Source organism: Trichosurus vulpecula, chromosome 4 (assembly GCF_011100635.1).
Source record: "Trichosurus vulpecula isolate mTriVul1 chromosome 4, mTriVul1.pri, whole genome shotgun sequence".
In the NCBI taxonomy this organism is placed as follows: domain Eukaryota; kingdom Metazoa; phylum Chordata; class Mammalia; order Diprotodontia; family Phalangeridae; genus Trichosurus; species Trichosurus vulpecula.
The window spans coordinates 233,102,138-233,118,470 of record NC_050576.1 but is presented as its reverse complement, the minus strand read 5'-3'; the positions used below and the strand labels follow the sequence as shown (position 1 = coordinate 233,118,470).

Genomic DNA, 16,333 nt, shown 5'->3' with positions numbered 1-16,333 from the left:
TTTTTATTCTTTCATCTTATTTTTATTTATGCCTAATGTTTTCGTTTTATATTCATTTCTGAATGCCCTACCAGCCAGCCCCGCTCTGTCTCAGAGTTTAAAAAAGAAAGAAAGCAGTTCAGTGAGACTGAGGGCACATTGTCTCTCTGTGATGGTGCGTGCAGTACTGCGTGCTTCTAGTCCCCCACCTCTGCACTGAGGTCTGTTTTCTCAACTCTTGTTTAAGATTGGGCTTAATCATCAGAGGGCATTTGGTTTCTTTTTTGTTGTCACTATTCTTTCTGTTTATTTTTATTGTATGTATTGTACACATCTTTTTACAATAAAGATAGATATTGTAGTAAATTAATAAAATGGTTCATCTAAGTCTAAAGGACTTCTGGAATTTTAAGGTGGACAGTGTAAGAATTTTTCCACATGAGCACCCTCCTTTCACACAAGTTCCAGTAAGCTTTTGAACAAACCATCTCAGTGAAACGTGCTTAAATGTAAAATCTCTTTACCCTCAGGGAGTCAGGGTAGGCCCAGCAGCAGCAAGCATTCACCCTAGTTCTGGCTCACCTGCCCCCCTGTCTGGGTGACCCCACACCAGTCACTGGACCTCTCTGGACTTCATCTTGCTTGTGTGTAAGACCCCCTCCCCGTTATCCATGTGATTGTCCAGTCCAGATTCTTGTGGTCATGATCTGCTTGTCCCCTGGCCAGGTGCTGGGGATTCAAAGACAAAAGTGAAAGATGGTCCTTGCCTAGGATCATGCTGCTGTCCTCTGGCCTGGTGGGGCCCCACCCCAAGGCCCTGGGGCACTTAGAGTGTCCGGATAAGCAGGACTCTGGAGGGGAGAGGGGGGCTGATGCCTTTGTGCAGCCCTCCCTCACGCCCAAGTCCAACGTGTCCCTTGGGAGGTCATTGGTCCTCTTTGAGAATGGAAGATGAGCATCCACCAGTGCCGTGAAGACCCTGGCCATTGCCATGAGTATTGGAGCAGTGCTGCCCTTGCCTCAGGTCACCGGGAGATGTTGCCATCTCACTCAGGAAGTTCCTTCCATTTCCAACTCTAGTTGTGTCAAATACTCTTTTAAACCCCCCTCCCAGGGTTGTGAGGATCAAATGGGGAAATAATTGTGAAGTGCTTAGCACAGTGCCTGGCACACGGTGACCACCACCCCAATGTTAGCAGTCGTCATCATCGCTGTTATTATTTAACCGTTTTTACAAATTCCAGTTCTGCTTAGGCCCAAGGGATACTTGTGTAAATAGATTTTATTGAAATTCTTATGTAACTGCAGAAGTTTGACATTCTACCTGCTTTACCTTGCCCTGACAATTTAATAAAAGTTTTAATGGTTAAAGGAAATTAGAATAGATTAGCTTCTAAAGATATTTCTTTTTATGCAGTTTTTTTACCCTCAAATGTTTAACACAAACATTTCCAAAAAGAATTAGCCCTCCTAGAACTTGGAGAAGAGAGGAACCAGATAATTTAGAATAAGTCACTTAGCATCAGAGGGATTTGGAAAAAAACCGGGCTGACCTTAGCAGTCACGTCAGACATCGTTATTGTGTCCATTGTGTGTGAAGAGGCTGAGTTAGCAAATCGTCCATCTGGGAACCATCAGGAAGCTTTGTCCTCCCTTCGAGAATATAGCAGTTGAAGACATTTAATTCAATTAGATACTGTAGTTTGTAAATTAATAAGAAGAAGAACTTTGTATATGTAGGATTTCAGACAAATGTCTGACTAACTTGTTTTTTATTTTTTAATGTGTAAAATTCAGCTCATTGAAAATGGACTGCTCGGTTTAAGTAAGATGAAATTTTGAAAATGTTCAGGTTATATAACATCTGGGGAACAAAAATATTACTTGATACATAAAGAAAATTTAAATTGCAAAGCACTGAAATTGTAAACTATAACTTAATTTCCTGTTCTCAGATTGTGATGCATAAAAGTAATTTGAGAGAAAAAAGTTACATACAATATTACTTCATTGAGTATTTGCTTCACAGCGGGAAGACATTTATTTTCCGTATAATGAACTTTAAACTGTGTTCCTAGAGTTCAAATGTAACACAAAGATTTTTAAACACATGATTTAATTACAGAGGAAGAAGAAATCATGAAGTGCATTTCTGAGCTCCTTACGTTAGGTCAAATAAACCACAGCTGACACTTTGGAAAGAATTACGCTAGAAAGCATCAAAATCAGAACGCTTTCAAACTAAATTAATGGTTTAAAAATTTTGTTAATTTGCTTAATCCACTGTTCCTCAAACTGGGGGTTTAGCCCCTCCCCCCCAGACTAATAGGCAGTTTTAAGTTCACAAAGTCTGCATGTGCTGAGCTCCAAGGAGCTTTTCAGGGGTGATCTATAGAGTTTATACACACAGGGGGTTGAGTTGACGTCTCTGTCAAGTTTGGCACTGGGGCCCAGCCCAACCTCGTTCTAAACCGGCCCACCTGGTTGTTGATTCTCTTCTCCCACCTTCACACCTAGTCATTGCCAGAAGGTTCTCCATCCTCATCTAGCATCTCCCGGCTTCCTTGGCTTCTTTCATGACTCAGCTCAAAGCTCCCTTCTGCAGGAGGTCTTCCCTGGTCTCTCTTCCCCCCGCCCCCCCATTACCACCCATTTACACACTCTCTCCTTTTTAAGGACACAGTTACTTATGTGTTTTTTCCCAGGTTTGAGAGATACTTAGAATGAGTAGTGAGCAAGACGCGTCAGCTGGAAGAGATGCATTCACTTAAGTCAGCTGAGGAGTCAAATGGAGCCATCCAGGGGAGTGCAGGGCACTAGGGTGGCCATGGTGCAAGGGCCCAATGGTTGCTCTGTGGTGGTGGGTGCCTTGGGGACCAGGACCCTTGTTTGACCTTTGTGTCCCTGAATCAGCGCTTGTTAACTTTGAGCTGATGGAGTTCTCCTGTTTCTTAGCCCGCGTTTCCTCGGCCAGCTTCCTGTCTTCTTGGCCACCTTAGCTGACTCTTTCCAGGTGCTTGATGCCATGAAGCCCTCTTCTTTTTTTTCTCCCTTCTCTTTCCTTTGGCGTCTCCATCTCATTCATTCCCACAGTGTCAACTTTGACATCTAGATGGATAGTCCTCAGATTCCTGTCTTCAGACCACTGCCTGCCTACCAGCGTTTCCCTTTGGATATCCAATGGCAGCTCCAACTCAGGTTGTCCAAAACGGAATTTTTCTTCCATTTTAAATAAAATCTGCCCTTTTCTGAAACTCCTCTATTCTGGTCACTGAAACCACCATTTTCCCATGTCCAAAACCTGGGCTTCATCATGGTTTCTTCCTTCTCTCTTACCTCCTATGAGTTTTCAAACGTGTAGATTTTTACTTACTTAAATTCTTAAAGCACTGATAATTTTATCAATCTGTTTGTATCCTTTGCCAATCCCAGTCACTAACATTGTACTCTCCCTAGTTTGGGCAAAGAGTTTGAGGAGTTGATATGACATCTTTCTGGTGGTGAGCCTCTCTAGACCTAGCTAAGTCTGATCCCTTAGATGGCCCATATTCATCTTGTCCTCCAGCCACAGTGCTGGGTAAGTGACCCCCATCTACTTTCCCAGTGAGGCAGACACCAAGGTGGCATTCCAGCAGAAGTTCAGGGCCGCTCCCTCCCTCTGTGTTTTTTGTATCCACCCACTGCTTTGAACTGCTTCTCCTGTTGCCTTCTTGGAGGCCATCCTGCCACTGATGTGGACGATCCTAGGAGCTGGCTCCTATCAGGGCCTGCTGCTGCCTCCACTTCTCCTAGCCTGTCCCGCCAGGTGGATCTTCTCATGCCAATGTGATCATGTTACCCCAGGGCTCAGAATAGTTCCTTATCTGCTTGGTGTGAAATTTGGTGCTGCCCTGGCTTTGTAGCCCCTCTCCTCACAAGACAGCCTTGCAGACTCTGTGGAGTCCCTCACTTTCCTGCCCTCTGTGCTGTGGCTTATGCTGTTGATTCTCCTCCTCCCTGGGGCTTCACTCTCCCTACCCTGACCCTATCAGTCAGGAAGGAGCTTTTCTCCCCCGTTGGACCATGCTTAGCTCTTTGTGTCGATAGTGTCTTGTGGGACAAATGCTCCTTCCTGTTGGGGGAAGCAGTAGGAAGAGGTCAGGATTGAGGCTGATCAGGAGTGGAATTCGTTCCATCCGTGGCTCCTGTCGCCTCATTTGTAATTCTCTGCCTCCATGTTGAGGTGCTTGATTTTCCCCATTGGATTCATTGTAAACTCCCTGAGAGCAGTGACTATGTCATTGTTCTTTTTTGATGTCCCAGCCCTCAGCACTGTGCCTTCTCTTTGTATACCAAGGGTGCCTTATGCATACATTTGTGAACAACTTCTGTGTGACCCTGGGCAGGTCATAACTGCACCCCCCTCCCCCCCCAACAGTTTTCAAGGACTGCATGTGTTAGAGAAGAGTTACTCTTCTGCCTGAGGAAGGGAGTTCTCTACATTGATGACGTCACCCACCTGGCACTTCCTCCCATACCTCCCCTCCCAAAAAGGGGTCTTCCATTGAATTGAATGTATTTCCTGGGCCCTCTTTGGAAAGGGGAGCGAGGTCTGCAAGCATTGAATGGTGGCAACATTGCCCCCAAATTGTGGGTGGGTTCACAAAAAGTGAATGTTTTAAAAGCTGTTCATTAAATTATTGATAAGTTGATCACTGAAAATAAAGGGACTTTGAAGCTTAGTGATGGCTAGCTTTTGTTTATGAATCCATGCTGTCTTGTTATAGTTAATCCCGAAAGCAAATCCAGCCCCACGCATGAACTAGATGGATACTGTTTGTAAGGTCCACTTTGAGCAATTCCTTTAAATTATGAGTTATTATTTAGTATTTCCTATAATTACCTTTTAACTCATTTTGCTAGTGATGGCTATTCTTGCCAATCCTTTGAGACCCCCTAGATTTAGAGAGTGGGGAAGACAAGAAGGAAGAGCAGTAGTTTAAGGTAGAGGAACTAAGTCATCCCTCCACATTTTCGGGTTTTATATTTGAGTTTTGGTGATTTGAGGGTTGGCCAATAATAATTAAATGGGAATTTTTGGAGAATTGTGGCATACTTTGGAAAATCACAGATGATATGTGAATGTAAAGAAAACAAAAAATCTAGTAAGTCATAAATGCATGAATACTATATATTATTAATCTGTACTTTACTACTATAAGTATATATACATAAATTTATTATAAACAGTTAAATTTTGTTTAAAAATTTCAGTGTGCTTGAGAACTATGCAGGGCTGTGCCCTCTCTTTGGAAACGTCTCTTTGTCTCCCCACTGTCCTGATGCAGTTGTGTGATGGTTGTATCTTGTGCTTTTTGTAGGAGAAGGAAATCTGTGAAGCAGCTGCTGCAGCTATGACAACTTGCATGGTGTGCTAGATACTAATCTCTCTTGCATAGAATCGGTGACTCTTTTATGGGCGCAGTGTGCTGTTTTATTTGTTTTGTTTGTTCCATATGTTCAGAATGATTAGAAATAAAGGTTTAGGTGGGGCCTGTGCCTCTGGACCCCCCGCCCTCGGATGTTTACTGTCGTCCAGGGATGACTGTAAATGGATGGAGTTTTCCTTTCCCAAATGTGACCTAGTCTGTGTTAAGGATTTCTTCATTTTCTTTTCCATCACAAAGAACCGTATTTTCCCTCTTTCAGTGTGATTGTGAACTCCTAGAAGAGTGAATTTGTGTCCCTCTTCCCATTGTCCGCATTACATTAGGCATATTAGCTAGTTCTGAAACCCCTAATCAGCTGTTCGGAAACCTGCTTTTAATTTTCATTTTCATTTAAAATTGATCTGGGACCTTGGTGAAAGTATTTATTCCTGAATGCATTCACTTCTGTATTTCATTTCATTGGGTTTCCCCCTCTCTGATGACAGCATCCTTAGTCTAGGCCCTGATACTCCTCCCTTCTTGCCCCCTGTGCCCTTCTTCATGCCACACATTTCTTGTCCTGCCTCTTTCACCTGGTCTGTTAGAAGTACTCTTCTAACTCGACTTGACTATATCCAGGCTTGCCTGGTCAGCTCGTCCACTGCTGGCTTACCTTCCATGGTCTTTGATTGTTCCTGCCATGCTGATATGCAACCTTGCTTCATACCCAGTGTTGCCCTCCTCTGCATCACTAGAGAAGGGTGTAAACCCCCCCAACAAACTATGGAAACCCAATGCACGATGACTTCATGCTATCAAACCTCAAGTAAGTATTTGCTGTTGGTTGGCATGACCTTTGGCTCATTCCCTTAGCATCTCGGTTGGAAGTTTATAGGTTTTGGTTGGAATCCATAGTTTGCTCCAGAGATCAGCTCAGATGCTGTGTCCACTGGGAAACTTTTCCAGATCCTCCCTGCTGCCAGTGTCTCCCCACCCAGATCACCTTGTGTTGTTTCCCTCATTAGCAGCTCCCCGAGGGCAGACTTCCTTTTCCTTTGTCTTTGTACCCCCAGCACTGAGCAATGTGCATAGGCTAAAGCAGACTACCAGACTAAAGGGATAAACTCAGTTAGGACCGTGGAAGGGACCATAGAAGTGATGGAGTCCAACTCGCATCATTTTACAGGTGGGGACACCGATGCATGGAAGGAGCTAACATCTTACTAAAGGGTAATAAACGGCAAAGTTGCTATTAGAATCCAGATCTGCCGACCCAATTCAGCGCTTGTTCTGCTTCCTACAGGGCCTTCTCTCCGTAGATCTCACCATCCTGCAAACTCCACTGTATCTGTTGTTCAGAGGCTTTAACTGACCCGGCCTGTGGTTTGCTAAAGTGGTCAGCAGGTGGTGCCAAAGAATAAAAGCTTTACATTTTGATCTTTGTCTCCATGGCCCTTAGACATCTCTGCTGTTCTGGTAGATTCTTTCCAGAGCTTTGGATGACAAAGAATGAGCCGTGTCATGATGCAGTTGGATTTGAGATGCACTGCCCATGTGTTAGAAACCATAATTATAAATAGCTCCTCCTGCTGGTTTTTGAGATTATTGATGTTTATGTAAATAGGTATTCAGTTTTTAAATGTCAGTAAATTATTCTGTTTTGTTTTTGGATTTGGTCTCTCTAGGCAACTTGTATGGATGTTAGTGATATCTTCAGTACTTTATCCTGAGATAATTATACAATTAATAAAAGCCTTAGAGAAAAACAGTAGTATAAATTAGTTTGTAGATCACAACAAAATTAAGACTTTCTCTCTTCTGCTTTGTTTTAATTATTTTCCTGGAATTAGCGTTATAAACTAAATTTAGTGTACTTAGCTGCAAATAGATTTACACCACTTTTAATGGTGATATGAAAGGAGTACTAGAGGAATGAAATTGGCATTGTTAAGTTTGGGGAAAACTGAGAAATTTCTAGTTAGGTGGACACGTTTTGGAAATTATCAAGTTAAATAACTCTTCAAAGGGGAACAAAGAAAAAACAAACAAAACCCTTTTTGAAAGCTTGCGTCTTGCTTTCTTCAAAGCAGAAAAAGACCTAGTTTTCTCCTTTGAACAAATCAGATGCCTTCGTTAAGACTCCTTAATTGTGGCACAGCCTGGTGCGATGGAAAGGGGGCCCAGTTGGTATCAGGTCAGGGTTTTGTTATTGTTCAGTCACGTCCAACTCATTGTGGCTCCATTTGGGGTTTTCTTAGCAGAGATACTGGAGGGGTTTGCCGTTGCCTTCTCCCACTAACTTTATAGATGACAAAACTGAGACAAACTGGGTTAAGTGACTTGCCCAGGGTGATGGGGCAAATAAGCGACTGAGGCCAGATTTGAACTCAGGAAGAAGAGTCTTCCTGATGCCAGGCCTGGAACTCTATCCACTATGGCACCACCTAGCCCATTTATTAATTTAGATCTTACTTTAATAAACTAGCTCTTTCCCCAAATTAGTTTGCTATTTTTTACCAGTTTGGTTATCTGTTTTGGAAGCTGAGTTCAGGGCTGGCTTTACACACTGGCTGAATGAGGAAGTCCTCCTTCCTGAAAGATCTCCTTTATGTTCTCTTGAAGATATTTGTATGCTTGAAATTCTACCATTAGAGAAACATTCCTTTGAACGCATTTCAAATTTATTATTACTATGAGTGGAGCAGTAGTATTTTAGTGACTGTTAACTCAGGTATTAATTCACCTTAGTTTTAATTAGTTTATTAGAGCTTTTCCAAAAACTTGGCCAGTTATGAGCAAATGTTGATAGGGTAGCTGAAGAGAGAGGTTAGAATTCAGGAAGTGCAGAGCTGGAGGGTGGGGCCGGCTTAGCAAAGGAGGAGGATGGGAAGGTACAGAATTCTGAGCGTAGGAAAGCATACTAAGAAGAAGGACTCCAAAAAGAAGAGGGGAAGCTGCTGTGGATGGTTGTCCAGGGGACTGAGTGTGCCTAACATAGGCCAAATGTTACTCATGAAAGAGCTCTTGAGACTTTAAAAGAGAAAAACCTCTGTAGCCTTGTTTGATGAATGATGCTTTCGTATTCAAAGTCCAAATTAATTGTTGCTATCATATTGCAAATAAAGATCTCTTATAATAATTATCCTTATGCTTTTTCTATATCATTAGTTCTATTCTATTTAGATAAGTATAAAAGTCTTTTACAAGGCATAATTGTATTTTATGAAGTATGTAATAATTTTGATTTATTTTTTCATATTTTAAGTTCTAGAAGTGATGCTTGCCAGAAATACATGACCCTAGAATAGGGAAGTTAGAGTGGTGAAATTTAAAAATTGTATCAGCACAAACAAAAGAAATAAAGCTATAATAAAAGAAACATTCAATTAAGAAAAATATCTCTGATAAAGTTCTAATTTTCAAGATGTGCGGTGATTAGTACCATTAAGAGCCCTTCCTCCACGGATCAGCGGTCCATGGATCTTTAAAAGCTGTTCTCCAGATAAGACCTGCAGACTGTCAACCACCATGTGAACGATGGGGATGTTGTAGAATGAAAACAACACTGTGGCTGCGTCTCACACTTAGCAGTTGGCAAAGCTGACTCAAGATGGGCATAGCCAATGTTGGAGGGGTTGGGAAAACACAGGCACACTGATAGGCTGTTATTAGAGCTGGGAATGGGGCAGTTGGGAATTGTGGGGGATAAAGTATCTGAAATGCCAACACTCAGGGATCGTCTTGTTAAGAGATGACAGATACAGAGGTCACATATACATGAAAATATTGATAGCAGCCATTTTTATGGTAGCAAAGAGCTGGAAAAAGTAGTTGCATGTCAATTAGGGAATGACCGAATAAATTGTGGTGTGGGGATGGAATGGAATATTGCTGGGCTGTAAGAAATGATAACTATGAAGAAATATAAAATGCTTATAAGAATTATATAAAGTTAAAGTAAGCAGAACCACAAAAACAATGTTCACGATGACTACGACAATATGGCTAGAAAAAGAATAGTAAACCTCGGCCTCCAGGCAGGCTTTCCTTGCTCTTGGTGGTTTGGGGGTGGAGGAAGTGATTTCTGAATCAGTCACATTGATGTGATTAATGATAAGATGGGTGATGGTGTGACCTGGTGGAGAGAAGGCTGGTTGTAGAGTCAGGAAAAGCTGGGGTCAAGCCACTGTCTCTGCCATGTGTTGTTTGGACAACCCTGAGTCAGCCCCTGAATCTCTCAGTGTGCTGGGCCCCATCTAGGATGGGAGAAGTGGCAAAACTGTCTACGATGGTAGACCAAAGGTCCTCCACAGGCATTCCTTACACCAGTGCTATCACAGGTCTTAATAAATACAGTTGTAAACAACACAAACAAAACTGCAGAAGTGAAGTTAATGGAGGGACACTCAAGAAGAACAGGTTTGTTTTTTTTTTTTTTTTTTTTTTTTTTTTTTTTGTGCGAGTCACCAATATTCAGCAAGGACCATAGAGAGGAAGCATAGGGCCAGGTTTTTTAATTGCATGTCATGAACCCTTTTGGCAGCCTGGTGAAGCCTACTGATGATGGCATTACAGAGGAAATGGCCAGAAACCCTTGAGGTTCTTCCCTTCCAGATCTTTTTTTTTTAAAAGAGGCCATTCTCTCCCTCATTTTTAATTAAGCCTTAATCACTGAATGGATTCTGCCTCAGTCAAATTGAGACCTGTTAAAGACCTTAGCTTGAAAAGGCCAAGGTCCCCTGCTACATCCAGGACCATCTCCAGTTGTCCTAACCCATATCAGGCCACTAGACCCAGATGGCTCTGGAGGAGAAAGGCTGGTGACTTTGCACAGCCCTACCTGACTTAAATCCAATTCACTTGCAAGTCATGGCATCACCTCCCTGATGGCATGGTCCTCTTCAGGAACAAAGGACAAACAGTCAGACACTATGCTAAGTGGTGGAATTGTAAAGGTCAAAGGCAGCCTTGGAATCGTCCTCAAGAGTCAGGCCTTCTGAATGAGAACTGGCCTGATTCTCCTCATTGTTTTTCTCTCCCTGGCCCCCTCTCAAAGGACTGATCCCTTTGCATTTGTTGTGTAGATGTATATTTGTCTGGGACCTTGCTTTATCCCCCAGTGGATCTGTATCCCCGGTACCTGGTTGCTGCTTAATAGAGTGTTGTTGATTGAAATCTATTCAGTTGTATGTCTGTTGGTCTTCCGGTTTCTACTTCAGACACCCTTAACCTGAGCCAAAGTACTAATGTGAGAATTAAAAGAATTTAGAAAAGCATACTATTTTAAAATTAATATCAATGGGTTGCTTTTACTGTAGAAACTGCATTCCTTTGAACAATATAATTTGTAATTAACAGTAATATCCTTTTCTTTGCCATTCTTGAGCATGTACTGGTTTTTTTATATTCTTTCATTTTAGTACTTTACAGTTATGATGATATCTGTTTTTTAAATAAAATGATGCCAAGGTGAAGACATTGTCATTACTCGGATTATTTTCTTGACCAACTTGTCACATAGTAGGGGTCTTCAACTAATAGAATCTCTTTTGTTTTGTGTTCCCAAGTGGTCATATGCTTTGGAGAAGCCGAACACTGGCAGTATATTTAATATTGCTTGGTCTATCGATGGCACTCAGATTGCTGGAGCTTGTGGGAATGGGCAAGTAGTGTTTGCGCACGTGGTGGAGCAGCGTTGGGAATGGAAGAACTTTGAAGTGACCTTAACTAAAAGAAGGACCATGCAAGTATGCATTCATGATTGCTTGGAATGGTTGGTTTTCGGGTTATGGAACTGTTCCGAGATGTGTATCTTAACACTGAAAGACCTCAGAACTTGAGTCATTGTAGTGACTGGTAATGACTCTGAAGGACAGCATCCTTGAGGCATTGTCAGACATAAGGGGGGATTGGGATTGGGGTGCGCAGTCACTGGGAAGGGACATTGATGTTTAAAAAAAGTATTTACAAAATATTTATCTTAGGAAAAGATGATCGATGTAGTTCACAAAATAGACTGGTTTCAGAAAAACGGTAAATTAAATTTTTATCCAGGCAGTTATATTTTTTACGTGCTTCACTTGCACATCGAACATATAATTGTTTTTTAAAAAAAGATTTAATTTCTACACAGCTCATATACTTATTTACTGTGTTTATGTTTACCAGTCATTGCATTTTCACAATAATGACAATACTACTTGCAAATTATGCATACTAACAAATGACCAACCTACTCTGCCTCCTTTCTGGCCCCTACCCAGTGTACTGCTCTCTACTCACCCAGCCCTGCAGAGTACTCCTTCACTATAGCACCCTTGCTTTGGTGGGGAAGGCTTCCTGGTGCAAAAAGATTTGTTTCCCACCCTCTCCATTTCAGCCAGATGTTAAGAGGAAAGTATACAAATTAATTAAAACCAGATTATAAATGACTAATACTTTTTGAACTTTCTAAACATATTTTCAATTTTATAAGAGGATGCATGTTGATCAAAATCTCTAATTGGTGGAATTTCAGACAACATACCAAAAAAGAGAAAAAGTTAGGGCAATGTAAGGTAAGATGTTTTTGACCAAGAGAAGAGTTTGGAGACACATTTGACCAGCCATGTATTTTGCCCCAAGGTCTAGGTTTCCTAGCTTCTTCCCTTCTGCCATAGATTCTCTAAAAGTTCTGAGGTACATGGCAGACGATTCTGCCTCAGGGGATGGAGAAGACCCTGACAGGCAGGGCCTCTCAGGCTTCTGTACATTAGAATTGCCTGCATTTCTTCTTAAGCTTGGGCCTTACAGCTCACGTAACTAGAGACCAGATGAACCTCAGTTCTAGGAGAATAGCTTCGTAGACACAGATGATTAGCTCCCTTTTGTGATCAGGTTTTGTTTTCTCCAATTAAAACATTAAAATATCTGTAAAGAATTTTGTTACAGTAAAAAGAATGCTGCCTTGCAAACAGTAGGTTGCTTTAAAAGTTTTTGCTGAATCAAATGGTATTGCTGATTAAAGTTATTCATAAATAAACATAAGTTGGTACTTTTATCACAAATTTCCGACTGTTACCAATCACAACTGACTGAACCCTGGTTTTCATTTCATTGAATATAACCAGCCCTGAATCTTCCCGGGTCTGTGCAAGCCTGTCTACATCTCAGACTGGAAGCAATCTCTGACCAGTGTTAAACCCCTTGACAGCCACTTTTCTGTTACAGGCTTTTAACTCAGGGGTTTTCAGCCTTTTTGGCATCCTGGACCCCTTGGGCAGTCAGTCTGATGAAACTGTGGACCCCTTCTCGAAGTAGCATTTTTAAATGCATAAAATAAAACAAAAATAATGAGGATGGCAAAGGAATACCTTTGAGGTTCATGAAAATAAAGATGTAATCTTTTTTCACATCCAAATTCACAGACTACCTGAAATGTATCCATGGTTAAGAGCTCCTGCTTTCAAAAAGCCTGGATGGCCACAGTTTGGTCACTCTGACACTCTCACAATTGAAGTCCCCAGCCCTCCTCAGTCCCTTGGGACAAGGAAGAAACCTGTGTGGTTTAGCCAATGCCAGAAAAGAGATTGTGGCCTGTGGCCAGCACGAATCTTTGTTACTGTCCTTTCCTAAGCAGTAACATTTACTTAAAAAGAAGGATCTGTGCCTCCCTCATTGTGGATTTAGCTTCCACATGGTCACTGATTAATTTCTCATCTCCTTGCTTATAACTCCAACTGGCTTCCCTCTCAAACCTTTTCATTTTTAAGGGATTCATGGTACTCTTTCTAGAAAATACCATTTTAAACACATTGAAGCAGAATTTGGTGTGCTTTCTAAAAAGAGATGTAATGTAACTTCTTGATGATGTCAGAATTCCCAGGCCCATATATCATATTACTTTGGTAAATCCCAAAGTGTGATCTTGGCTTTTAACTCCAGTGGCACTAGTTTAGGGATGCTTTTTCCCCTTGTGATCAGCGATGACTTCTAGCTTAGACTTTTGCTATACATAAATATACCTGGGCAGTTTTTCGGTTTCTTATATTCTTATCACTTGTCTTTTATTGCTCATTCCCTATTGAATTTCCTTATGTTCTTAGAAGGTGATTTTCCCAAATTATTATGGTCATTTAGAATTTTTCCCTGTCTTCCAATTTGTCGTAGACCCTTCCTAATTAAATATTATTTGCACATTTAATGTGTATTATATGTTCTTTAATGAGATTTATTTTATTTTACCCACCTAGGTTCGGAATGTTCTTAATGATGCAGTGGATTTATTGGAATTCCGTGACAGAGTCATCAAAGCGTCTTTGAACTATGGACACTTAGTTGTTTCAACATCTCTTCAATGTTATGTGTTCTCGTAAGCACCGTGAATTTCTGAATAATTTAAAATTTCATTTTGCTATAGGAATTTGTACTAATAGACTTCATCTTAAACATAGTTTAGTTGTAAGATAAATGAAAAGTCCAAGAGACAGAGTTTCTGGATAATTAATGAGCCATTTATTAATTAGACTAGCAAATAATAAATTGATGGTCATTGGTTTCTCTCAGTGACCAAAGACAAACTATTGAGATGATTGAATGCTTAAATGCCTTTGGAAAAGTGGGTGTCCTTGACAGGTGGAGGTCAACCCTTGATTGGTGAACAGTCAAAGGTGGGGTGAACATATTAATGAGGAGGTGACCAAAAGTCTTCTGCTCTTCCTGCTGAGAACTTGATCATGAGACTCAGCTGCCTCCTTATCTGGACAAAAGGATCCATCTCTACCCAGACCTCTCAAATTGAATGATGGGTCAGGATTCATCTAGATTAGATTCTCTTTATACTTTAATCAGAAATAAGCTTTTCCAGTTGGGTGGAGTCCCCCAAGGTAGATGTTCCCGGGGTTAGGCCAGTCTCATTGTCAGCCGTGGCCTTCAGAGGATGCTTTGACCTACAAGGTGAGGGCTTTGAATGAGGAAGCAAGAAGAGAAAGAACCCTGGATCTTGATATTAATAATTGGTTATTAATAATCATTCCTCTCATTTGCCATTTTTAATACTTATGATATCATTGTCGTTATTGTAAAAATCTTAATAATTTTATAAGTATAAAAAATAAAATGACTCGTCTTTTGCTTAGAGTTCAGTGTTACCCAAAGTAGTCTATGTCATCTATTATCAGAATCAGTAGATAAGTACTATGACCACATCAAACCTGGCCTTTGTTGTATAACGATAAATGTGCATCTTGTGTCAGTAAGCCTGCTGCTCTTCTAGGGATGGAAGTTGGGTAACCTTGGCCACATGGAAGTTGATGAAAGAAATAGCAATTCAGTAAAGGAGGAGAGAAAAGAAGACAACTTCCACGCGACTTGTGTTTCAATACTGCCCTAGTTCAGCCCATGGTATTCACTTTTTCCTCACATTGAGGAAGAAGCAAATTGGCAGTGAAATTTGAGTCCCCATGAGACAGCATCTAGGGATTTGTAACTGCTGGGGACAGAGTCAAGGGCATTTAAAGAGACCGAAGAGTCCTTGAGGAGTCTGTTCCTGAAAGCAGCTATCCCCTTGGAGACTTGGAGCAAGTTTTCTGACTCCAGGCTTCTGTTCTTCCCATCCTACTACTTTTTCCTCGTCAACCAATGCTTTAATGCATGCTGTACTCCAGGCTCTACCATAGGCATGCTCTACCACCAGGAAGCTTTGAGTCTATTTGCAGGGTAGGGAGGGTGGGGTGGCAGTTCAGCATGCTCACAGGTGGTTCCTTTAAAAACAGCTTGTGGACCTATGTTCTGATTTCCTCTTATTTTCTATAATGGGCTAGGATGAAAACTCTTCTTTTGAATGTAGGTTGGTTGTCATCACCAAAGGGTCTTAATAAGCACACATTATAAGATTGTGCTGGACAAAGTATGGAGCAGATTGAATGAAGGAAATCATTGCCCTTAAGAAATTTAGAATGAAAACTTCTTAGGTCATCATCATCTTACTATGGATTTCACAAGGTAGCTGTTCTCTAAGAATGAAATTGAGGCCCATTTTAAAAAGGAAATACCAATGTGCAACCAAAAGCACTGCGTTTTCAAATTGTACTCTTGAAATAATCTATTACATCAACATGCCAGAAAAAGTTTTATAAAATATAAACTTACATAAAACATCCAAGTGAATTATTTGATTGTTAATTATTTTCTGCTTTTGAAATATTAACAAATGTATGTTTTATTTCTCTTTTAGTACAAAGAACTGGAATACACCACTCATATTTGACCTGAAAGAAGGAACTGTTAGCTTAATTCTGCAGGCTGAAAGGTAGTTTATTTATTTTAATATTTGATCATTCAGATTTGGGTTAAAATATGTATGTTCTCAGCATTCTTCTCAGACAGAGTGGTTCTTTAATACTAGGACCAAATGAAAAACAACATACACTTTTAAGAGTCTTAATTAAATTTCACAGACTGCTCTGTGAATATTTTACCTTATTGAGTATGGTACAGTTTTCCTAGCAGAATGTTTTTAAAAGGGAAGAAAATGAGCTTCTCAGAGCTATTTGCCTTTGCTTTTGACATCTCACATTAGAAAAGAGAATGATTTCATTTAGTTACCAGTTATTTTGGTAAAAGCTTAAAATAAAATACCATGAAACAGAAAATACACAGAATAAGCAATTATATTCTATTCTAAACTGTGTATGGTATGTTTTTGCTTTATTTGCTTTCAAAAAATCCTAATTTGGGATCTCTGTAACTTTAAAACACTGAACTTAGAAATAGAAGAAAAAATATTTTTCTTCAGGTAAGAGTTTTCTCAGTCCAGAAAATATACTTTTTATGTTGCTTCTGTGTTTTATAATGTAACCTCTGATATACACAGAATGCCAAAAGCCATATCTCACATGAATCCATTATTATTCTTAAACAGTATGTGCTCAGTATGTCCATTTTTCAATGAGTCAGAGAGTCAGAGG

General features: G+C 40.6%; 1 protein-coding gene across 1 annotated transcript in view; it reads left to right on the top strand.

The window, feature by feature from the left end:
* Nucleotides 1–16,333, top strand: part of IFT80 (intraflagellar transport 80) — a 111,693-nt gene that overhangs the window by 55,502 nt on the left and 39,858 nt on the right. The window contains exons 9-11 of the mRNA XM_036758235.1: nucleotides 10,955–11,134; nucleotides 13,619–13,737; nucleotides 15,601–15,675. Of these exons, the coding sequence (XP_036614130.1) occupies nucleotides 10,955–11,134; nucleotides 13,619–13,737; nucleotides 15,601–15,675 (374 nt within the window). The remainder of the gene's footprint in view (nucleotides 1–10,954; nucleotides 11,135–13,618; nucleotides 13,738–15,600; nucleotides 15,676–16,333) is intronic.